Source organism: Poecilia reticulata, chromosome 17, assembly GCF_904066995.2.
Source record: "Poecilia reticulata chromosome 17, P_reticulata-male-v2, whole genome shotgun sequence".
NCBI lineage: Eukaryota > Metazoa > Chordata > Actinopteri > Cyprinodontiformes > Poeciliidae > Poecilia > Poecilia reticulata.
Window position 1 is genome coordinate 25,715,883 of NC_088846.1, and position 24,510 is coordinate 25,740,392.

At 39.9% G+C, this 24,510-nt stretch overlaps 1 protein-coding gene across 5 annotated transcripts in view; it reads right to left on the reverse strand.

The window, feature by feature from the left end:
- cadm3 (cell adhesion molecule 3) overlaps positions 1 to 24,510 on the reverse strand; it is a 148,704-nt gene that overhangs the window by 80,785 nt on the left and 43,409 nt on the right. For all 5 annotated transcript variants that reach the window (XM_008433970.3, XM_008433975.3, XM_008433974.3 and 2 more), the window contains exon 3: positions 8,025 to 8,174. In XM_008433970.3, the coding sequence (XP_008432192.1) occupies positions 8,025 to 8,174 (150 nt within the window). The remainder of the gene's footprint in view (positions 1 to 8,024; positions 8,175 to 24,510) is intronic.

A 24,510-nucleotide genomic window follows, 5' to 3' on the forward strand; every position in this document is an offset into this window, starting at 1 on the left:
TTTCTGATAGATTTTATGTTCTGTTTCATGTGAGAAATTAGATATTGCAATGACATAAAACCCAACCTAACTGTGTTGCAGACAGAGGTTGAATGACCAGCTCTATTAAATCAGCTTTGAACTCAGTGAAGTTACTAATATTTACAATTGAAGCTAGTAACAATGTTACTAGCTGTGACTTTGCATGCATTGTTTTGCATGCAAAGTTTGAAGCAACAGATGTTTCTAAAGGTATGACATTAAAATGGAGCGTGGCGATTCTGCATGGAAACAGAAGAGACAACTGAAATCAACGGCTGATTTCATGATTTCTTTTTATGTCCTTTTATCAGTAACGTACATTGTACAAAATGCTCAGAAACACGTGTATTAGCTCACCTTGCTAGCTGCAGTTAGCTTAGTTTCTGAGCAGAACAATTAGCCTGATCAAAAAAATAAATGTGACTGATATTCGGGGATCTGAGGTAATTTTGGCACCATTTACCTTGTTTGTTGTCTGTTAAGTTTCAACATGTCCTTTTGTTCAGCAACTTTCTTTTAAATTCCTGTTTACTTGATGGATTTTCTGTTCTTCAGTGCATCTTGTTCTGAAAGTTATTTTTGTGTTTTTTATCTTCAGACCGTGTTACTCATTTGCAACATCCAGGCACATTTTTAACACCTTGATTTTAAACCTGCGTCTGAAAAAGTGTGTTTCTCTAAAGCCTTTTTACTTCAGTGAAACAAAACTAATATCCCCATTAATTCTTATTTGTCTGGCTGAAAGTTAATCGTTGGCTAACAAGTAAATATGTGGTCCCATTTGTTATAGTTACAGATAGTCCATTAAAGGGGGTAGAAATTAAATCTTTCAGTGGTTTTGTCATAGGAACACTTTTTCAGACGGTTGTAGTTTTATAAAATCCTTCTTCCTCCCTCACTGAGCTCTGAAGTCCTGGCTGAGACCCACAGTAACTAAATGAATATCATAGGAAATAACCATCTTTTAATAGATGAGAGCAGGCTTATTGTGTTGCACTTTGCAAAAATGGGAACCTCTTTTAAGTTGATATTTTTTGTTCTGCTTATAGGGAAACGACACAAGAGGACAAAATTTAAAATGAGGAATGAAGCGTGATGCAGCGTTAAAAATAAACATGTTCAGCTTCAGTTAAGATATTTTGGTTTGATTCTGTAAATCTCAGGAAATTTTCCAGGAAGCTCGAGTGTCTACAGATGGGCAGACGAGAGGCATTATATTTAGTAGGAGGACAAAGAGCCTTGTAAGCTATTTTTAAGATCTGCACTAGAAAGAGGAATCTTTGACAGATGTTCAAGTTGCACAGGACTGTGAAAAATGTTCCTTCTGACAGATTCCTTCAGGGTTTTTCTTCTGGACAATGAAATAAATGTTATAATTCTGAAAAACATAACCTGAGTAAAAACAAAAAGCAGTTTTCAGATGATTTCATTTCATGATGGGAAAGATGTTAGGTGGCTGTAATTGAAAAGAAATCGTCCTTTAGCGGGAATAACTGCCAATATGTTTCTGCAATAAGTGGAAATCTGCTTTTTTTCTTATTTGGAATAATTCTGACACTTCTTTGACCAGTTTTAATTCAGCTACATCGGAGAGTCTTTGAAAACAAACAGCCTCTCTGAGGCCATGCTGCAGCATCTCATTCAGATTTACATTCAGACTTTGACTAGGTGATTTCAAATCCGGCAGTTTTTTCTTTGTGAGTCATTCAGTATAGCGAACTTGTTTTTGTGCTTTGGATCACTGTCCTCTCACAGACGACATTCTTCTTCAGGATTTGTCTGGTAAAGAGCAGAATTCACGGTTTCATCCATCACAGGAACATGTTCAGGTCTCAAACATCCGTTTCCTCCTGAAATGCTGTTACTTTTACACCGGATGTAACGGGACACAAAATGTTCTTCATTTGACTCATCAGTGAGTCGACCATTTTCCTAAAAAGCATCAAAGTATTTTTAGGTAAACGTGACTCAGACTTTTGTGTTATATTTGGTCAGGCATGTTTTTATTTTTTTTACTTTGGGACTCATCCATGGATGCTGATTTTTTTCTTCCCTCTACTTTTGAGTCATGAACTCTGATCTTAACTCGGAAGCGATGGGTTCAGTGCGTTAGCTGTTGCTCACCTCTTGATTGAGGGGCCGATGCACTCTGGGGTTAATGCATAATAATAACAGTTAAGTGTTTTGTTTCCTGCACACATGATGGCTCACCGCGGTTTGATGAGAGTCCAACAGACTTAAAAATGACCCTGTCATCTTTTCAGCTCTGATAGATGTTCGAGATTTTCTGCTGTTGATATTTTTGAAGTTGTTGATTCTTTAATTGTTATATAAAAATCATTGTAATCTGTCCAAATTGTATTCGTATTGTACGTTTACGCTTTTATCTTGCAGTCGCTTCATTTCTGCTCTTAACAAATTTCCCTTAGGGGACAATAAAGTATATCTCCTCTGATCTTATCTCATCTTATTTTATTTTATCTTAATGACGTGCAGATTCCTTTTAGATGTTTCAGCCTATCTTATGCTCTCAGATAGGAGCAATTTAGGTGATTTCTTAACTTCATGGGTCTGGCAGTGACATGGTGGGGAACTGAACTCAGCTTTCTAAAAATCTGGAGGTAACTGCTTTATCTCATACAGCTGGGGTTGTTTGGATAGATTTTTTTTCTTCCACAATAACTGAAATCATCAATTTAAAACTTAATTTTGTATTGTATTTATCTGATAATAAAATTAATTAGATAATCAAGCATTGAAATGTAACAAAAAAAAAAAAGCAAGAACAAGGAATCGGCGAGGTCTTGTGCTTTCGCCTTTCCTGCAGCAGACTTCCTCTTTCAGCTCGGGCTTCTCCACCTGTTTTCTCTCGCCTCGTGTCCATCTCTTTGTCTCCATGTCTCTTGTGTTTTTGGTCCTGCAGTATTAATGCAGGAACCCATCTGTCTCCACGCTTTCCCAGCTGTCTAATCTCCTCTATTAGCAGGTCTGTTTTTCTCATCTCATCTACCCATCTATCCACTTACACTTGTTTCCTCCAGGGTATCCGCAGGTCCTTAAAAGGGTCTTAAAATAAATTATCCAGAATTAAGGCCTTAAAGTGTATTAAGCCATCCTGCATCGGCGACAGTTATCATATCATTCATTTCTGCCAAGGAGCGACACTTTCCTCACACAAAACCTTCCTGCTCGCATTAATACAAGACAGTATCTATTAAAAAGAAAAAAAAGAAAAGAAAAGAAGCTTTCTTTTTTTGGTCATTGCATCTGCTTTAATAAACTCAGCTGGGCTTTATGTCCCTTAACAATTAATTTCCTGTTTTGCTTCATCTTTATCTCCGTTAGAGTTGCAGAACTCTCATTAGCTCTGCTCCACTGGAACCAGTCTGCTTTCCTCTGCTTTGTTCTTTTAACTATTTTTTGTCTTTCTAATCACTCACATGTAGCTTTTTAAAAAAAAAATCCCTTAAAAGTGGCCACATACTGTTCCCTCCTCCCGCTCTCTCTCTGAGCCACCTCTCGTCTGGTGCAAAGCAGGGTTAAATTCAACTGATATCAAAGGCTTTGTTTGGCTGATAAAAGTCGTGGGGGCTTTGCCCCGCCGCCGAGAACTAGATTGAATCGATGTGGCCCTGTGATTATGCCAGCAAGATCAACATTTCATATATCACGGCACGGGTGAAGATATTTCATCATATTTCACATCATTTGAGGGAATAGTGCGTTTCTATTATCAGATAAATCCAAGGTCTTTTTCTTCCCCTTCTTCTCTTTAATATCTTCCCGGTTTTTAGATGCTCCTTCTTTTTTTTCTTTGTTCTCTTGTTAAGCTCAGTTTAATGACACAGCCTGGTTAATATTCACATGGAGATTATTTTAAGTTTCGTTTTTAATCCAGCTACTTGTTATGATAAAATGATCATCCCTCCTTCAGTTCATGATTACTCGTTTCTTAGTTCCTTCACTGGAGCGTCACTGTGAAGAAGTCCCCCTCATCATTTTGTTCTGCTATCTCTCCACACACGGTTCGGCCACTTATTACTTCCCCTCCGCTCCAAAGCCCGGCGCACGCTGGGCTGTGCTGGAACGAGACAGCAAGGAGTTCTGATTTTCCCCATTTCCCATCTCCTTCTCTTCTTCAGCCCCTCTTCAATCAAGTCTTTTATTATCTTTCCTTTTCATTCCAGCTCTGGTGTATCCTTTATACTCTTGCCTCCTCTGTGTCCTGCTGTCTCAGCTATGAGACAAGGTGTCTGGACTCCACTGCTCGGGCCAGCGGCGATGACTCGCTGCTTCATCTCAATTTATCATTTCCGAAAGTGGAGCAAAGAGGAATGTTCAGTTCCACTTGTTACTCCATCATGACTTAGGTTTTTGGAGCTGAAAATCTTTTTATTTAAGCCTCTTTGATGTGTCTGATTCTCCTGGACTTTTCACATCTTTAAAAAATATATATATTCAGTTTGCCACCAACCACGAGTCTTTGGGCAAGAGGAGAAGATGGTGAAGTTTGAAACTCAAAACAAGCAGAACGGCTCCGGCGAAAAGTTTTTGATGCAGGAAACTGTTTTGTTCTTTTGTTGTTTTTTACCTTGCTGTTGTTCTTTCTTCAGAAATCAGGGATGAATTCAATTTACCACAGAAAACAGCCCTGGCAGTGAGGTCACACCTAATGAATGTAGAGAGCGACACCTATTTTTACTCGCTAAATATTTCTACCATTTTGTTTCAGTCATTTCCTAGTTTAAATTTTGCTGGATGCATAGTTCAGACAGTACGTAAAAGTACAAGAAATGATGCTGTGGAAAGAACAGCTTGCTATCATGAAAAAGGGTTTGCACTAGCTCTACTGAGTAATTTGGGAACTTTCAGTTATTTCTTTTAAATGTACAATATAAATCAGTTTTATATTGTATGTAAATGTCAGGATTGTGCCTCAGTTTTCAAGAAAGCCCTTCAACACTTTGGCTGCATCAAAAATCAAACAAACTAAAATGAGGTAAGTTTTTATCTTAAAATATGAAAATTGTATAAGTCAAAGCAAAATAAAACAAAAAAAAGAAGAAAAACCAGGGAAATGTGAAGAAGTCCTTTTAACGTTGAAGTAGCAGAATCTTAGACATGTGTACCCAGATAATGTGTTTCTTTAGAGTTATTTCACCATTGAATGACTAATTTGGTCAAAAAAGTCAATATTAACATGTTAAAGCTTAATTAAAAGTGCTGCTAGGCAATAAGCCCTTTTCCTATATGAACCAAAAATAACCTTGCTTGCCTTTTTTTTTTTACTGTATTCCAAGACTGTGAAGTATAAAAAATAATTATTGCAAAACAAAAGTTTTCATATATACATTTTTTATAATATAATTATAAAAACATGTAGAGTAAAGGTTTTCTTAAGCATATATGCTAAAGAATTTTTTTTAAACCTTCCTCACCATCTTGCTGAGACTCAAGATAAAAGTTTCTCCTCCTCCTGGTATATTTGTTACATTTATTTTTATTTTATTTTTTTTTTTTTTTTACATTTAAACATTGTAATTGCTCAACTGTAAATTTGAGTAAATTTTCACAAATGGATGTTTTCTTGTGGCTTTTAGGAGCATACATTTGACAATGTGAATGTTATTTTCTTATTCTCTTTTAGAAAAGCAGCTAATAAGAGAAATTGACTTCTTATTAGATTGTGTCATGTCATATTTATACCTCAAGTAAACACAAAGACATTACCGTATCATTACCAGCTTCCCCTTCTCGTTTGTCTCAGCTCTGTTTCTCAAAGTACAGAAAATGCTGTAAGTTGACGTGCTGCAGCAGGACGAGGCTGTTTGAAAAGGACATCTTCTGCTTTTGCTCCCTCTTTCCTCTTTCTTATGTCCATTTCCCTGACATCCACCTTCTCCTCCAATCCTCCTCTCAATTCACCTCAAAGCAGGAAACCAACTTGAAGTTTTGCATCAGAGCGAGAAGAGTTCCTCTTTCGTTTTGCAGATGGAGTAACAACTTGCTGGTCCTTCAACTTGGCCCCACACTCCAGCGCACACACACACACACACACGCACGCACGCACGCACGCACGCACGCACGCACACACACACACGCACACGCACACACACACATGCGCACACACACACACACATTTTCTCTCTGTTTTCCAAATTGTCTGTTGCAACAGTGTTGGCTCTGTGGGGAAAACTTCCTCAGTCTGCAGTCAGATCCATCCCAACTATTCTCAACTTTGTCCCTGTGATTGTTTGGCTTCTTTTGTGAAGTGTTAAATTAGTGAAAGAGAAAGTCTTCGTATCTCCACCATGTTCTCTATTTCTAATTCACCAACAATCCAAACACATCTTCCATCCATCTGTGGAGCTCTCTCCTCTTTTCATTCAAACTGTCTGAGTCTGTTGTGTGAAGCAGAGCTATACAAGACTTTTATTTAAATTTGTTCAGTCTTTTTGTTTGTTTTGCTATAAATACTGCTCCCGTGTCAAATAAAGGAGCCCATAAACAGATCACCTCCTTTTTAAGCGCCCAGCTTGCACACAGCGTTTTATCATAGAGCTGAGACAGTTAATCTTTAGGCGCGGCTCTTATAATTGGACACATTGATGCACTTTAATTCATCAGACTCCTTGTTTTTTTGTGTCTTGTGCTTTCTTTTGTTGCCTTTATCGAGCGCTTTTGGCTCTCCAGCAATAATACAAACCGTCCTGTTTGCTTTCTCGGCTGCCCAAGGTCTTTGTTTGGAAAGTTTTTTTTTTTTTTTTTTGCATCAACAAAGCTTCTGACCCCTTTATGTTCAAAGTGATTGTTGGCGCCTTGCTCGACATCAGTGCAGAAACAAGCGTCTTAATTGCAAGTCGTTGGCTGAACATTAGATTTGTACAGAAGTAGCACAAGAGTGTGATGTTTTCTTTTACTTTGCAATGTTTTAGATTAGCATAGTCGCTGCTTCATGCGTCTAACATCAGTCGCAACTTTAAAAACAAGCTCAAACACATCCAGTGTTCGCAAAAGGGAGATTTCCATTTCCATTTCAGGCTGTGATTTAGAGGCATCTTTAAGTGGAAAAAAAAGAAAAATTCCTCTTTCTAAGTGCAAATATTTGTTTCTCTAATCATGTTTTAGCAACGTCATAGCTTCTTATGTAGCAGGTCTAATTAATTTTTCCAGATTCCAACCAATGTTATGTTTTGGAGCTGAAATACAGAAGTTTCTCTCCAATCAGCTTTCAATAGTGACAGTTATCAGCAGATATGAAGTGTAATAGATAATAGGAAGATTTTTTACACTCACGTTCCACTGTCCTTTGGTTGCTTTTAAAATGAAATGCATATCTGCACTGTAGAAGTATGAATTTTTGGAGAGACAAATAAATAATTCTATAAAATTAGGGGAATTACTTTGATTGGAGCAACTTATTCCTAGGAATTTAGGAAGTAAGGTCTTTAAATGCAAATATTTTACCAGGCTCATCCAGACCTGTAATAAAACACGACTTCTATATGAACTAGAGAGTATCCATAAAATAATACATTTATTTATTCGTCTTTCTCAAAACTTGCTTTCCAACTGGATCCATGACTGACAGACGTTTCCCCACGGTAAGAAGTGAAGGACACATTTATCCATCCAATAAACAGTCAATTTCATTTTGAAAGTGTTAAGCATTCCCAAACAACTTCTGAGCATCATCTTCCCAGCTGGTCCTCTGTAGTAACAATCCATCTGGCATGTTACATTATGTGATTGCTGCTGCTAAAGCAAAGGTAGCCATTTGTTTGAGACACAAGAGGCGGCACAAATCTGTTGTAGTGATGTAATGATGAACAGATCGACCTCATTGTGTTAGGGCGAAAACCTGTTTTTCTTAGTCATGTTGGATAAATCAAAGTCAAAGCAAACGTTGGCTGCTAAAATGCAGTTAGCAGTGATCGCCTGTTGTCACTGCATTCAAGATGCTTCTCTTTAAACTTTCTTTATCTGAACAAAGTGTCTCTCACCTCTCTTCTCTCCGAAGTACAGAGTCTGTTGCGCGGTGTTGGACCACTGCAGCGAGGAGTTGTCGGTCTCTGCCACTCGGCAGGTCAACGTCACCATGCCGCCGACGGACACCGTCTCATCCGAGGTCATGGGCTGCAGCGGGTCTTCATCTAGGTAAAAGCAGAAAGGAAGAGAAATGTCACAAAAGACAGTAAAGAGAGATGCAACAGTGAACTTCTACGTAAACACAATCAAAACCAGCATCACAGCGCCACCCAAATCAGATAAATCCTCAAACCGCGTTACTCGCCTCCCTCCCTTTTCTTTCTCTCCGTCTCCCACCGCCCATGTCTTTCTCTGCTTGTCAGATTATCTATACATCTCTATCTGTCTTTCTGAGAGCACAGACACAATGTGCGCGTACACTGACATCTTGTCAGAGGGACAAAAAAAGCTGACAAATGGTTATCTGGTTGTATGTCTGCGAGGCCAATGTAGGAGCAATGAGTCAGCGGTGCCCAGAACCTGCACGACCCGAGGGACTTTCAAAGATGGAAAGACTGTGGCGGACATTACCTCTCCTCATGTCAAACAAACAACGACAGAGCCAACTCATACCGCTCATGTATTTTTATACCTTTTCATTGATATCTGCTTCAAGTTTTCTAAAGACGTGCATAAGCATCAGCCGCTGCACAACGGGCTCAACCGCTATGGAAATTAGCAGGTCGGAGGAAACAAGATTGAGAATACAAATGACCCCCTCATAATGAAGGGATTCTGAGGGCTGGAGCTGAAACGGGAAAACTACTGATGAGTGAACCATTGGGGTGTGTAACAGTATTCAAATAGGCTTAAATTATGGTATTTAACAGTGCTCCCTTGATAACGGTTGATGGTACAGGCTAATTCTACACTGCGTTTAGCGAGGGTGGCAAATGATTTTGTGAATCAGAGCAAAAGATGTTAGTAAAATATGCAGGCTCCCATTTATAGTGAGTAATGACGAACATAGCCACTGATGCACCTTTTCCCACGTTGAGGTATTGAGGCCTTGAGTGCAGCCGTCCGTACTCGCTCACGTTACGCTCTTCAAATTGCAACGGTGCTCGGGCAAAACAAAAAAATAATAGCACGAGTGAAGAAAAAAGACCAAGTCAAAAGAGGGAGCATCTCATAAGAGGATACGCCTCGAGCGGTCTTCTCACCCCTTAAATACAGCGTGTATAAATACTTTAATTGGAACCAAATTGTCAAGCGGGAGACAGGTTTATATGGAGCGTGGGGTGTTATCACATCCGTGCACGGCTGGTGGAATTGAATTTTTTTTTTTTCAGAGGAAGAACATCTGCTTAAATGTGCTTGGGCAGAACTCCCATCAAGACATGAAAGAGGATGGGGAGGGGCTCGTGAAGTGCGGATGCAGAAGAGGAGGTGAGAAAACCCGGGTGCATGTAGCATCAAAAACACACATTTGCAGAACATGAGCAGGGAGATGCCTGCAGGAACTTTGGCCATCTTTTAAAGATGGAAGATGAGTTCAGCATCAGAACACATCAATTATTAGAAGAGTAAAAAAACTTTAGCGTCGCTCTGGGCGGTGAGGACTGAGAGTGATAACAGCTTGTCAGGTATCGCTGCCGCTTGCCAGCAGGATTCAGAAGACTTAGACACCAGGAGCCCCACATGTCAGGAAGCCGCCGCCGTTTTAATGCAGCTGTGACCTTGTGGTGAGTTTATTGCAGCAGTGTGATGGCTGAGGCCTGAATTTGTGGTCAAGTGCCCTGTGGATTAGTGTCTCCTTTAATAGCATCCTGGTCTAATTCTTGTGGCTGATCGCATGAGCTTCTCAACTTGGCATGAACACTTTGAGCAAATTGGCTGTCCCAAGGCATCAGTCATCAAGCCAGCCACAATGAGCTCCGACAAATTGTCCAAACTTATGTTGCGCCTTTGGTAGCGGCTGACTGTTTCTCTCAGAATAACCTGTGTGTGACATTTGTCTGAACCAAAACAGCCATTAGGGACACTTTAACAAGAGGACACATAAGAGAGGAATATTCTCCGAATGGCTCTAATGATCATAAGAGGACATTCAGCTTTAGATCATTAAACCAAATGTGCATTTTTTTTGTTATAGTGGTTTTTTACTTATGCTCTGATATTACAACAGTGCCTTGCAAAATTATTCCTGGAACTTTTCCGCACTTTTTCACATTGCAATCACAAACTTTAGTTAATTCTAGTGAAAATTATACATCGTTTGACCTTTTTTCCACAAACAGAAATCAAACTTTGTGGTATGTATTGGTATTCACTAACATTTGAGTTGACATTTAGAAAAAAACACCAATTGCTGCAGTAGCAGCTTCACATCTTTTAGAGTTTGTCTTCACCAGCGTTTCCCATTCAGAGAATGAAACTGTCTCCCATTCTTCTTTTTATTAAAAGACTAAATTAGTCAGACCGTTATGAACATTAGTTCATAGAAAGAATCTATGAACATTACAATGGACCCTCACCCAATCCCAGTTCAGTATTCAAGAATTTGCCCAATCACAGATTTTGCTGAGGGTCATATCTGAAATATCTGAAAGAAAATGAGGGTATTAACGCATTTTAAGGTATATTTAGTATTTCAACTATTAAAATACAGTTATAAACATTTTTAAACGAGACCTCCAGTATTCACAGATTCTAGGTATTCACAGGAGGCAATTTTCAATTGAATTCAGGTCCTAGACTTTGACTGGACCATTCCAAATCTTTTGCAGTCAACAGATTTCTTCATCCATCGATCTTTCCAACAACTCTGACCAGCTGCACTTGCTGAATAAAACAAATACCACCAAAACATGATGGTGACATCATCATGGTTCACCAAAGGGATGGTGTATTCGGAACATGCAGCATTAGTTTCCCTGGAAACCAAAGAGCTGCATTTTGGCTTTATTTGACCATCGTTCCACTAGTTTGTTGTTTCCAACATAGTCTGTGAACCAAATGGTTCAAAGTATTTTTTAAACATTGCATTTCTTTTAGTCACTCTGCTGTAAAAGTTTGATTTGTGTGTTTGCACGACTTAGAGTTCTCCTGTCAACATATTCTCCCAATTTGGATGTGAAGTTATCACAGATTATGCTATTTTTTTTTTCAGTAAATGTTTGTGAAAATGCAGAGGAAAAAAAACAAAAATGTTTTTGTCAAAAGCAGAAAAAACATCCTTTACAAATGCATTTTGAGCTTGTAGTTTCAAACAGTGTTAAAGTTCAAAATACATTTTTAAAGTCTATTTGATCTGAAAACGGGTTAAAAGTTGAAGGAGCAAAAAATCTGAAAGCAAAGACTGCATCTCAAACTTTAACAGCAGCATATTAAACAAAGTGTTCAACTTTTACCAACTTCAGCTACAGTCATCACCCAAAGACCAGACTTGCAGCCTGTCAGACTGACTTTATTTCAATTAATGTACGCTAATAAATAAAAGGTTAATCTTCCTCAAAGGACTCATAAAACCTGAAACAATTTAATGATGATGAAACGGCCCTCTGCATATTAAATCCGAAGGTCTGTTAATGCATACAAATCATTTGGAAGTTAGTCACCATATGAGGATGGTAACTTTGTTAGCTCTTACAGTCAGAATTAATCAAAGATAAATTCTGGCTTAATTAAGCTGCAACACGATGTGGGTAGATTGAAACCACATTAGGATAATTTATCAAACTCTGAGCAATATTTTAAATGGACTTGAGCCATTACCTATGAGATGAGATGGGTGGATTTAACAAGATTGAGTCATACACTGATTTTTAAGTTAAAAAGTTTAGGAAGTATAAGTGCAAAGGGTTGCACCCAACCCATATGTAGCAAAATAGTTCACAGAAATCTTAAAAGAGTTGCTCGCCACTAGAATCTGACCCCGGTAAGCCCTGGATATAAATACAGCTGTTCTGGTTATTTGAGGATCCCAAACAGCAGGAATTAAAGGAGTGGAAGGAAGTTCAGCTGCAGTTTAAATGGTTAAGTCTGGCTAAACACTCAAGCTGCAAAAATAAAAAGGCGCAACCTCTCCATCCTTTGCAGACGCCGAGTTCAACACCAGCTCCTTTTATTCTTTCCTCACATCCCACTTCTTCATCTCCAACCAAAGCTGTAAGCCAGAGGAAGACACGGGTATTTAAAGCAACACAATTTACACCCTCCCTATAGCCGGCAACAAGGTGAGAGAACACAGAGGTAGAAGGCTGACTGGGATATCAAACGAGAGGAGGCAGGGAGGGAGCGCCGACAGAGAGGGAAGGATGGATGGATAAGGGTATGCAGAGGCGGCTGGGTGGCAAAACGAGGTGGGAAACCGGGACTGTGTGAAAAAAAAGGGAGGGGAAAGAGGAGTGAGACAACAGAGGGAAATTGAGGAGCTTGAGGGCTCTCCAGCGTCAAGAGACAGAAAAACATAAAGACGAGCTTTTTACTTTGAAAAAAGGATTATTTGTTTCAGTTTTTTTTCTAAGAGTTTAGATAAGAAGATTTCAAACAGTGTGAGTATGTTTTACCTAAATAGCTCAGTCCAGGCTTCTTCAACCCAGGAAAGACAAGAGGAAAAACATACACATACACTCTGTTTGATTTCCTTTGGAAATCTTCACACAGATTACAGCTGAACTGTATCCTGACGCAGCATCACAGTATCAATATGTGCAAAATAAGACGGAAAAAAGACTCAATATTTGATAGGCTTTCATATTTCCATGGCATTTATGAGCTGTATGTAAGGTGCTTTTATGGATGAATATAGATGTTTGTGGCAGAGATCTTAAAACAGAGGATTAGGGAAAATTTGGCATATTGTATCATTTATTGAAATAAAATTCTTATCATGAAAAGAATTTTGATTTATTGTCATTGCTATAAATTCCAATTAATGACGTTTAAAAGCCAAATAAACTTGTCGGAATTGTGATATTTATTATTTTCTCCGCAGTTTGTTCAATGAAAGCATCAATAAGTGTAAACAAATGTGAAAATATGATTAAATGCACTTATACTGTGTGCAGCTAAGTGACACAAATCCTTCTTCTTCATGTAACTGCGGGCCTGAAGAAGAATGTTACAAACGGATGTTTTTCAAGAGCAGGATTTGTGTTTGTCGGGGTATGAATGCAGTCACAGCCATACAGTCATCTAAAAAAGAAGCAACGAATTCTGTTTATCATCACCTTTACCATTATCACACAGCATATAGTGGTCGGTGGGCCAGTGGTTCAGCGTATGGAAAAGCTTTCTCACTCGCTCTGTTGCCACGCAGGACGCTCCTGTTTTGCAGCAGCACGACTGTCTCAAGCTGTACCATAACACTTGTCTTCTCCATCTCTCCTCTGCTCCAATTAGCCAGAACTCAGAGCAAAGACTCAGAAAACGTGGGGAAAAATACTCCTCCCATAAAGCCCGGCCTATGAAAACAAACAGTCTCCATGGCACTTATTATAAGTTCAATCGTCATTGCCCCCACTAGTGCCACAAAAATGAAATCTCCCTGTTTGTCTCTTGCATCCAGAAGAGAAATGCACAGTGCAACTACTACAGATCGTCATGTAGGTCCAACCCAAGGCAGTAATGGGGCCTAGAGCAGAAAAGGATTTGGGGGCCCCACTTCCTGTTGAGAATCTGGGGCCATGTGTAGTTGGTCGAGCTTAAAGGAAATCAAAGGCAGCAATTTTCTTGAAAAGTGAAGAAATCCTGCTAAAACACAAAATTTTAACTTATAGTATCAGATAGGCATGGTTTTACAAAGTAAACTTGCCCATTAAATCTTATATATAAATGTTATCCAATTAAAAGTCTTAATTTATCTCTGCTGAAACCGTAAAATTACATTTAAGAGGATTTTCATTCTCAATAAACAAATGTTAAAACGCTAGATCAATAAATCTTGGTAAACATTTAATCATTTCCATGAAGCCCCTGAAGGGCTGACTGCTTATGAAACAAAATGGCATTAAACTGATAAGGCGCTTTTCTGGACAAACAAAGATGCTTTCTAATGAAATCAGTAATTCCCATTTATACGATGAAGGTCTCAAGCTACAGGATTGCAGCAGGATCTTGAGATGACATTTGTTGTGAATTGTACAACTGCATAAAAAAAAGAACGACCTGCAGGAGCCCAGGGGCAGTCTGACAGAAGTGAGGCTGCCCTGCCTGCTGGCTCCCTCCAGCCTGCTGGCTCCCTCCAGCAGGAGGGGAGGATGAAGCGTCTTCCCCAAGGACACAACAACAGGGGCTCGAACCGCCAACCCACCAAGTATAAGACGAACTCCTACCATCGAACCGCCAACCCACCAAGTACAAGACAAACTCCTACCATCGAACCGCCAACCCACCAAGTACAAGACGAACTCCTACCATCGAACCGCCAACCCACCAAGTACAAGACGAACTCCTACCATCGAACCGCCAACCCACCAAGTACAAGACGAACTCCTACCATCGAACCGCCAACCCACCAAGTATAAGACGAACTCCTACCATCGAACCGCCAACCCACCAAGTACAAGACAAACTCCTACCAAGTACAAGACGAACTCCTACCATCGAACCGCCAACTCACCAAGTACAAGACAAACTCCTACCATCGAACCGCCAACCCACCAAGTACAAGACGAACTCCTACCATCGAACCGCCAACCCACCAAGTACAAGACAAACTCCTACCACCGAACCGCCAACCCACCAAGTACAAGACGAACTCCTACCATCGAACCGCCAACCCACCAAGTACAAGACGAACTCCTACCATCGAACCGCCAACCCACCAAGTACAAGACGAACTCCTACCATCGAACCGCCAACCCACCAAGTACAAGACGAACTCCTACCACCGAACCGCCAACCCACCAAGTACAAGACGAACTCCTACCATCAAACCGCCAACCCACCAAGTACAAGACGAGCTCCTACCACCGAACCGCCAACCCACCAAGTACAAGACGAACTCCTACCACCGTCACCACCATCGCAAAGCTCAGCTTGTTTTGCCTCAGACTGGCTCTGGCATCATCTCATTCGTCTGTGGAAAATGACGTCAATCACTGACGCTACAAGCAACTAAGGGTGTGAGAAAAGGACGTTCAGTTTTATCACATGGTATTGTATACTTTTTTCGTACTCCTGTGATAATAAGTTAAAATAAGAACTATATATCAATCTTGTAGGTAACTTTAAGTATGGCTGTGACTGAGCGGTACAATAATCCTAGCCCCACAAACATAAATACTGCTCTTAAAAAAATTTGTAATACATTTTTTTAGGACATCTGTCACGCTAAGAAGTGTGATTTGTATCACTAACTAAACACGGTAACTGTATGTAACCATATTTGCAAATGTATTGATACCTTTAATAAAAAAACAGCAGAGAAAATATCAAAACTAATAATAACAATGGGGACATTTAAAAGTCATTAGTTGGAATTTATCGTGGTAACATTAAATCTGAATTTTTATCATGATAAGAAATTTGTCACAATTATTGATAAACGATACAACCATATAAGCAACATTATGTTAGTCCAATTTATCTGTGAAAATGCAGCAGCAAAATAAACTAAAAAAACATAAGTGAAGAGCAGAAAAGTTGAGAGATTAAAAATGAAGGAAGCCTTCCAGGAAAGACGCATTTAAAAATGTTTGACTTGTTCTTCCTCTAGTTCTGGATCATTGTTTTATTTTTCTAACTTAGAAATATTTTTGTTGTTATAAATGTTTTTGCAAAGCTTTTTACTCGTTAGCTTTACTAATGGTTGATGACGACCCAGCTAATAGACACAAAGGCCACAAAGATTTGAGTTTATAGTTAGATTTATAGTTTGATTTTATGCTATGGTTTACCTTGTAGGCTAAGTATGTGTACATGTGCATTGTTGCAGAAAATTATATTGGCCAGCTGAGAATAAAAATCTCCACATTAGCACTGTGACTGTGTGTGCATATATACAGCATTTACTTCTCATTAAAATTTCAGAGTTGAAGTCGGGCCAGTCTGTCAGGAGCTTTTTCTCCCAGTCAGCCATTAGCTTTGTCTTATGTGAACCTCACTTTTGTCTTTCTTCATCTAATCATAAGAAGTTATAATTATGGGAAAATTGTAACAATGGAAGGGCTGCACAGTGGTGCAGTTGGTAGAGCTGTTGCCTTGCAGCAAGAAGGTTCTGGGTTTGATTCCTGGCCCCGGTCTTTCTGCATGGAGTTTGCATGTTCTCCCTGTGCATGCCTGGGTTTTCTCCGGGTACTCCGGTTTCCTCCCACAGTCCAAAAACATGACTGTTAGGTTAATTGGTCTCTCCAAATTGTCCCTAGGTGTGAGTGTGTGTGTGTGCATGGTTGTGTGCCCTGCGACAGTCTGGTGACCTGTCCAGGGTGACCGTGCCTCTCGCTCGGTGAGCTAGCTGGAGATGGGCACCAGCAACCCTCCCGACCCCACTGAGGGACAACGGTGTAAGAAAATGGATGGATGGATGGATGGATGGATGGATGGATGGATGGATGGATGGATGGATGGATGGATGGATGGATGGATGGATGGATGGATGGATGGATGGAAAGTTGAACTGCCTGGAACTCCAGGCAGCCAAATGGGGAAGCAATTTAAGTTCAGAGCTAGAAGGAAATTTGTTGACAACAAAAACATGAAATCAACTTTCAATCTGTTTAAATGCTTGGATTGAACTGAGGTTTTTTTTTTTTTTAAGTGTCTTATTATTGGGTGTAGTACACCCTGGACAGGTAATCGCTCCAGTGCAGATGTTTATTTATGATGATTAATAAACTACAGCAAAGATATATCAGCAGATTGTTGTAATAAAACAACATTATAATTAATTTTACATTCTTAAACTATAAGAGCCTGTTTTTTACTGTTATAAAGAGTAACCAAACAGTAATAAAATCTATGAAATGCATCTGATTTATTCCATTGACATTTCTTTAGGACAGTATTGCACAGGAAATGTGCTTTTAAAGCAATTCTTTACTGCAGTAGTACAGCTGGAGTAATCTATAGGAAGGCTGACTTGTGGGCCCACATGAAGTCTTTGGAGCACGGTGATTTAACAGCAGTCTTGACACACAGCAATAAGGTTAGCAGAGTCTTTTCTGTTGTGCCTGAATTAGGAGCTCTCTAATCTTACTTGGCACTCCATATCAGGAGAAGCTGTGCCAAAGTACAGGCGGAATAAAGAAACCTCTCCTGGAATGACTCAGTTCTTACATTTATGCTCATGTCTCATCTGAAATGCATTGTGCAAATAAAAATATAATCCTGATAAGCAATGCTTACAGACTTGGATTTGGGTCTGCGTCAGTGTACAAGTTCAGTTCCCAAACAGATCGGAACCATTCGTTTAATTAAAAACTACTCTGTCTTCTACGACATAAAAAGAACAGACATTAAATATTTCCAACCACCTTGACAATTAACATATTCACCCCCTTCTCTCTTCTTCTTCCATCTGTCTCCCTCCATCTTCCCCCCCTCCTTGCCTCCATCTGCCCTGATCTCCTCCTCAGCTTCCTCTCGTCCTCCCTCACCTCTTCGTCCTTCTGTCGATCCTCATCCTCTGCTCCAAACCAACTCGTTTACTTCTACCCATCCCCTCGTTCCTTCTTTCCCTCCTTCTTTTTGTCCTCCCAGGGTGGCTTTGCAGTGCTGCTGCTAATTAACTCAGGTTAATGAACTTTATTTATTGTAACACACGTCTCTCTCTGTGTGCATGCAAGCCCCTATAGACCTACATTCAGAGATTTTTATGTTGTTTATTTTTTTTTTTAGCTTTTGCTGTAGAAGAGTGTGGCTGTTGCTTTGCCGGGAGGTAATTATCTTAGTTTGAGTGACCCTTTGTGTGTGTGGATGTGTGTGAGCCTCCAGAAGCTTATTACCAGTGTGGATTTGCTTGCATGCATGTGTGTTTGAGCTCAGTTGTATTTGTTTTGCCGGGAGAAATTTATCTATTTGTGCGCACGTTCGTGGGGCAAAGTATGTGCACCTGTGTGATTTATGAGATTGTGTTTTATCTGCATGTGGGTGCGTGCTTATGTGTGTGTGTGTGTGTGTGTGTGTGTGTGTGTGTGTGTGTGTGTGTGTGTGTGTGTGTGTGTGTGTGTGTGTGTGTGTGTGCGTGCGTGTGCTTCTTAGCATAGCTGCAGGGAATTGTGCGCGGCAGACCAGACACAGTCATGTGTCACGGTGCCGCAGAAGCTGTACACATTTGATGAGAAACTCAGTCAACGGTGTACGGTTTGATACGCTGTGGTATGACACAGTCCATTACCCACATACAGAAGCATCTTCTCACACTTTCTGCGAGGAAGCCCCCACCACACACACATACACACACACACACATACACCCCTGGCCCCGCCCTTCCTCCTCCCCATTACTGTAAGCACACACTGATCCTCATAAAAGATACAAATGGTAACATGTACATACTTGTGTCATACAAACAAACAGCGCTTAAAAGAAAAAAAAACATTCATTTATAAGAAGGTACTCTATAGATCAAGTTAGATACATAAAAGATGCAACCTTTTAGAGAAATAGAGAACATCTTCACACACACACACACACACACATCCGGACAACCTCCCCCACACCATCCATCTATGCCCAGCTGTCCCCCCCTCCATTACCACCCATCCCCCTGGGTAAATGTGCATGTCTCTGCCCTTCTGCCCACCTCTAGATCCTACACTGGGAGCCTTGTTCCCCACTTTTTGTCCCCCTTTTTCCCGCTTTCTCTGGCAAAATATGCTAATTTAAACCAGATATCTCCCACAGAACAAAAATGTGTGATTTACATCATATCCACTCAGTCTCATTCTTTGACAAGCACTTCTCTGCCTCATAAAGTATGGTGAAAGGCTTCGTTTTCAGCTGAAATCTGTGCAGTTTCGTAGATTTTATTGATACCATCATTGCATACTTTTTTTTTTTTGCTAGCACATTTACACTGACAATAAAAACCTAGCTGGGGTGTAAAGTATGGATTTCCACGGCAGGATTTGATAAAATAGAAAATAATTAAAAGGGTAAAAACTGCTACCTCTGCTTGGTTTGTATTTTGGGGCTGATAATGTCACAACAGGCAGGAATCGAGCTGATCAGCTGGCATTAGTGAACACGATGGCAGACAAACAACTTCTGACAGGTTTGATATGGAGTCAGAAGCATGTCAGAGATGATGATGAACTTTAGAAACGGGCAGAAATCTATTCAGGTGCTTGTTTCCATATTTCCCTTTAATTGGATTTCCATTTTGTGAGATAAATATCTGTTTGTGTGGAAAATCTACATCAAACTCAGAACAAAAACAAACGCTGCTGTGAGAATGTTGGATGAACCAGGTGATAAAATGTTATTATTCTACAGTGACCCAAGTTGAAAGGCCACTCAACAAGGAAGGAGCCATTACCCCATAGCGTAAATGCCCTTGGGGACAGAACCTTCCTTTTCGGGGGGTTCCTGATACTGACCCCAGTTCTATCAGCAGGAATGGGTTAAAACTTCGGCAAATTACTGTGAAAACCTTGTGGGACAACAACCAAAACTTGATCCATGTCAAACAAGTTTAACAGAAATTTAATAAGCACCAACAATATGTATACAAATCTCTAAATTGTAAAAAAAATTATCTCCCTCATTTTTCTGGTATTTAGCTTATAGAAACCTTTTTTCTAACGTTAACGCACCAAAAACAAAAAAGCTTTAGTTTGATTTATGGTGTCAGAAAATGAGAAATGCATATTTGACTTTTTATGCATTTTTAAAAAATGGTATGCCAGATGAGTTTGACTGATTTCACAGAAAGATTTAACCAGCAGCTTACATAAGAAAATAAAAATTCTTATTACATTGTCCTCCTGTTGTTATTTGAGGTTAGTCGGACAAAATAAGTGACATAAGTGGGGAGACGGCTGGTGGGCAGGATTGTAGAGAGGCTTGGGGATTTGAGAACCCCCTGCCTGCAGTCTTAGCACAAACAAACTCCTTAACCTTTAGTTTTTACACCATCCCGCCTTTTTTGTGAAGCCTGAGCACTGTGGGGGATTTTGCCAATCACGACCCCCTCCTTCTTACCACCTCCAACAACCTACCCTTCCTCTAGTGGCTGTCAAACTTAGTTAGCTCAAAGCTTAGACCATCTCCCTCCTCGTTCTCATCCTCCACCGGCTAGCTCTCCCTCCACCGCCACTTCTCATCCCTCTCTCGTTTCACTATGCACACACACAAACACGTAGGCAGCACATACACCAGCAGCATCACATCCCAGCAGAGTGTCTGCAGCAACAGCAGCAACATCGAGGCGCCAAGCCGGCCGCCCCACCCTGCCACGGGAGCAGTGCAGTGAGAAAGACAGAGGAGCGAGGGGTGAGCGGAGGGAGGGGGGCTCGGCTCGCGGAAAAGGGCAAGCAGCATCACTGCTGACAAAAGAGAAAGAATAATGATTTGCCAAGAAAGAGAAAGACGGAGTGAGTTGGAGAGGTAGGAGAGAGATGGAGAAAAAGCACAGGGGAAAACCGAGGAAGAAGGGAATGAAAGAGGCGAGCGGAGAGTGAGAGGTGAACGAAGGACATGGCAGAAATAAGCATATGTAGATAGATGAGAGCAATGAGGAGATATGACAGGGTGACTTAGAAAGGGGCGAAACGGCTAAAAAAAAAAAACAATGAGAGCAAAACGGAGGGAAGTGGAGCACAGCAGAAAGTGAGAAATGAAACGGAGGGATTGGAAGAGAAAGTAGAGACATGCTGACACGATGGGGCAGAGAAAAATATCAACAATAAGAGCTGAGGAAACTACAGCGCGTCTTTTTATCCAGTTTTCCTGCATAAACTCTTCTCAAGTCACCTAGTAAGTGGACAACGCTGGAAGAGACAGGAGAGCGAATCGTCGATTAAGATGAGCTGATTAATAAAAACAGATTAGCAGCATGAGTTGGTCAAACCAACAGAGCATCTTCTGAAAGTTTGTAGCATGAGAGAGGCTGTGTGTGTTTCCTGCGCCTGAGCCAAACCCGGGTCGATACTGCTTTGGATCCATGTTCCTTTTGATCAATCAGCTCCTGTTCTCATATTGTTTCTAACATTATCTCTGCTACAGGAGGGGAGCTAAAGAAACTTTTAAAGGCTGAGTATCTGCCAAATGCCAGGCTTTATTGACTTGACTGGTTGAGTTCCTTCAACAATCTGGTAAAAATATTCATGTCCTTAGAACATTTTAACTTTGTATCGTGTTTAAGCTGCAAACTGCAGGGTATTTGGTTTGACCTTTACATGACAGAGAAAAACAAAGTTGTCCGTAATTGTAAGTTAGGTAAAAATAAAGAAGCATGGGAGGGAGAAGCAGAATTTATATTTTGTAGACTTAGTTACCTGCAGGTAGTTTAGACTATGTCTCTACCAGCTTTGGACATATAGAGGCTAAAATATTTGCTTATTTTTCCTTGCAAATTATCTAAAATACAACCACGTTCAATGGAAACCATTTGTGATCAGAAATTGACTATTCCTACAGCAGCTTCTTAAAACTTAGAGATGCACTGATGCAATATTTATATCAGCATCGGTCCAGATATTGAAAAGAAGATTAAATCATGACAATGTGCTAACACATATATTTAGTCTTAACAAATGCCATGTGCTCTGAGCAACATCATGCTTTATTATTTATTTTACAATATATCTAGAATTCCTAATTGCACTTTCTAAACCATTTGAAAGAAACATTTGGTCAACATGTTTGACCAAGAAATTCAACCTATTGTTTCTGTCAGTTTCAGTTTCTTTATTATTTATTTTAAATTGGCTGTTATACTCCTTCCTAATTGAACTGCCTGAACAAATTAAAGTTGAGTTGTTTGTTCATGTCTGACCAAGCTTGTAAAGCGTTTTGTGTATTTTTAAGTGTGCTGTACTGGTGCAGAATGATCAAATAAATGTGTAATTCAGTACATTTATATCTGTTTAAAAAAAATTCAGCACAGTTTTTCTCAGTATCGGCGGATACTAAACCTATATGGGTTCTGGAAGTGAAAAAAGTGGATTTCTGCATCGTTAGTTAAATCAACTCTATATTTTAACTAGACCATGTTTTTAGTATAAATACTTTGAGAAAGTCCAGTAGATATGACAGCAGAAAAATCTTTCCTCTAATCACCATGTGGTCTATAGCTGCCATTACTGCGGAAGTAAGGACATCAAACGAATGTGTAATGAATGTTTACATTCCAGTTGGCTACATATATGAAATAAAACCAATAAATAATTCGTGATATTCCACTGCAATTTCAAATCTGTCAAAAAAAAAAAAAAAAAAGAGGTGAATAACTTGTAAAAGGTATTCTGCATTAGACATTAGCTTTTTGTGGCCTTGTCTTTGGCCATGCAGAGTCAGTCTGCAAAAGACTTTGTTAGAAATAATTTACGCACAGAAAACCCGGGGCTATGTTGAGCAAACAAGAATATTATTTTTTGCAGCTCCAAGCAGTTTTGTAGCATGGCCAGTCAGCAGCAATAAACTATCAGCGCGGTGAAAGCAACTTCATTTCGCTCAGAGAGAAAAGCCTTCTTAATAATTACTGCCTGAAAATAGTAGTTACTTGTATTCATATTTTTTTTACAGCTCAAGAGCAAACACTCGTGCTTCTCTGACAGGGTTTGGATTTGTACAAGAAATGTCCGTCTTGATTTGCATATTTTAGAGTTACAGGTTAAACACCACAATGCAGCACTATGCCCAGCTGCCTGCAAACTGATTTTGACGCTGGTTGAAAAGTTACGTTTTTAAAACACAGGATGAGCCGCGGAAAGGGATCACTTCACATTTCATCAGCAACTCCTGTCAAACGTTTCCTTCTTTAGGATCTTTTGAGGATTTTTAGTGTTTTTACATGGAAACTTCCTACTTCCTTCAACGTTTTTCACATTTTGTACAACAAGGAACTCCACTGTGTTTTAATGAGATTTTTCAAGATTGAAACACACAAAGTAAATCATTTGCTAAGCAGTTTTTACATGATGGTATCCATTTGACTCCTTTAGAGACAATATCCACCTTTGGCTGAAGTCAACGCTGCCAGCCTTTTGGGGTCCTAACAGATTTGCACAACTACAGAATAAAATCTCTGCCCAAAGTAGCTCAGACTGGAAGGAGAACAACTGTGACCATCAACTTCCACTCCTGTCTTGTGTCTGTCCTGCAGACACAAAGTCTTTAGCTTCATCCATCTCCCCATCAACTCTGACCAGATTCCCGTTCACACAATTGGGTTTAAGATGACAAAAATGAAGAAAATTCAAGACAATGTTTATGCTTGTTGAGATGCTTCTATCTAAATTTCAACAACACCTGATGCATATTAGAGAAGGATAAACTGGATAGAAACAGAGCCATAGTGGTGCAACACACTGGCTGCCTCTGGTCTGAGCCAGCACACGGTAAAGTCATGAAACTAATGAGCATCTTCCTAGCTATGAAGTAATATCCAAAATTTCCCATGAGATGAAAGTAATACCTGAAAAAGGTATCGTGCTTTTCTTTCTCTTGCAGCTTCGCTTGAGTTATTCAATTGCAAGGTTTGCTTTATTGGTAGGACAACTGTTCTTCTACTGAATTGCCTCCATAACAGATGCTGCCACCATTTGGTAATGATATGCAGCTCAGTTTGTTTGCTTTAATGCTGTTAGCGGCCCACCGTTTTGCATCCTTTGCAAATATCACCTTAGATAAGCAAATGAATGGAAAGCCGAGCGGTCAGCTACTTTTTCCTGTACCGTATATATCTCAACAGACATCTTGGCAGTGTTTCCTCCTTATATTAGAATACAGTGCAAAGCCCTTTGGTAATTTTGTTCACTTTCCTGCAGCTGTGCCAACTGAGCACCTTCAGAATCAAAATGAATTGGCTACAGACTGACTGCGAGGAGCTCTTTTCTGCACCAGTAAGCAAGCCCACTTCAAAAGAACCTCAGCCATCAGAAATCATCATTTGATAACAAAAAGGAAAAGCGAGCTTTATCTCTCCATCTGTACCCTCACACTCAAAGAAGTGCACACACACACACACACACGCAAACACAGGGAAATAAAGAGTGAAATCTTTAATGTCTTGGCAAATGCACTGAGTGCCTCTGCCAATAGGCCTCTTAAAGAAATGAGTAGTCAATTACCAGAAGTCTGCCCTTTTGACAAAGATCTCTGAACTTGCAATCAGGAGCCTGAGAACCTGCTCTGTCTGCCCCTCCATAAACAACCAACTTCAAAAACAGCAATCAGACTCACACAATATTAGATTAGCATAAAACAAATGTGCAGACTGGGTGATAATTTATTATCAAAGTCTATGTTTCAATTTAATTACATTCTGATCAAATTACTGTTTCCCCAAATTGTTTTTCTAAAGGTTTCCAATCAAAACAAACTCTGATTAGACATTTGTCCATGAAAAAC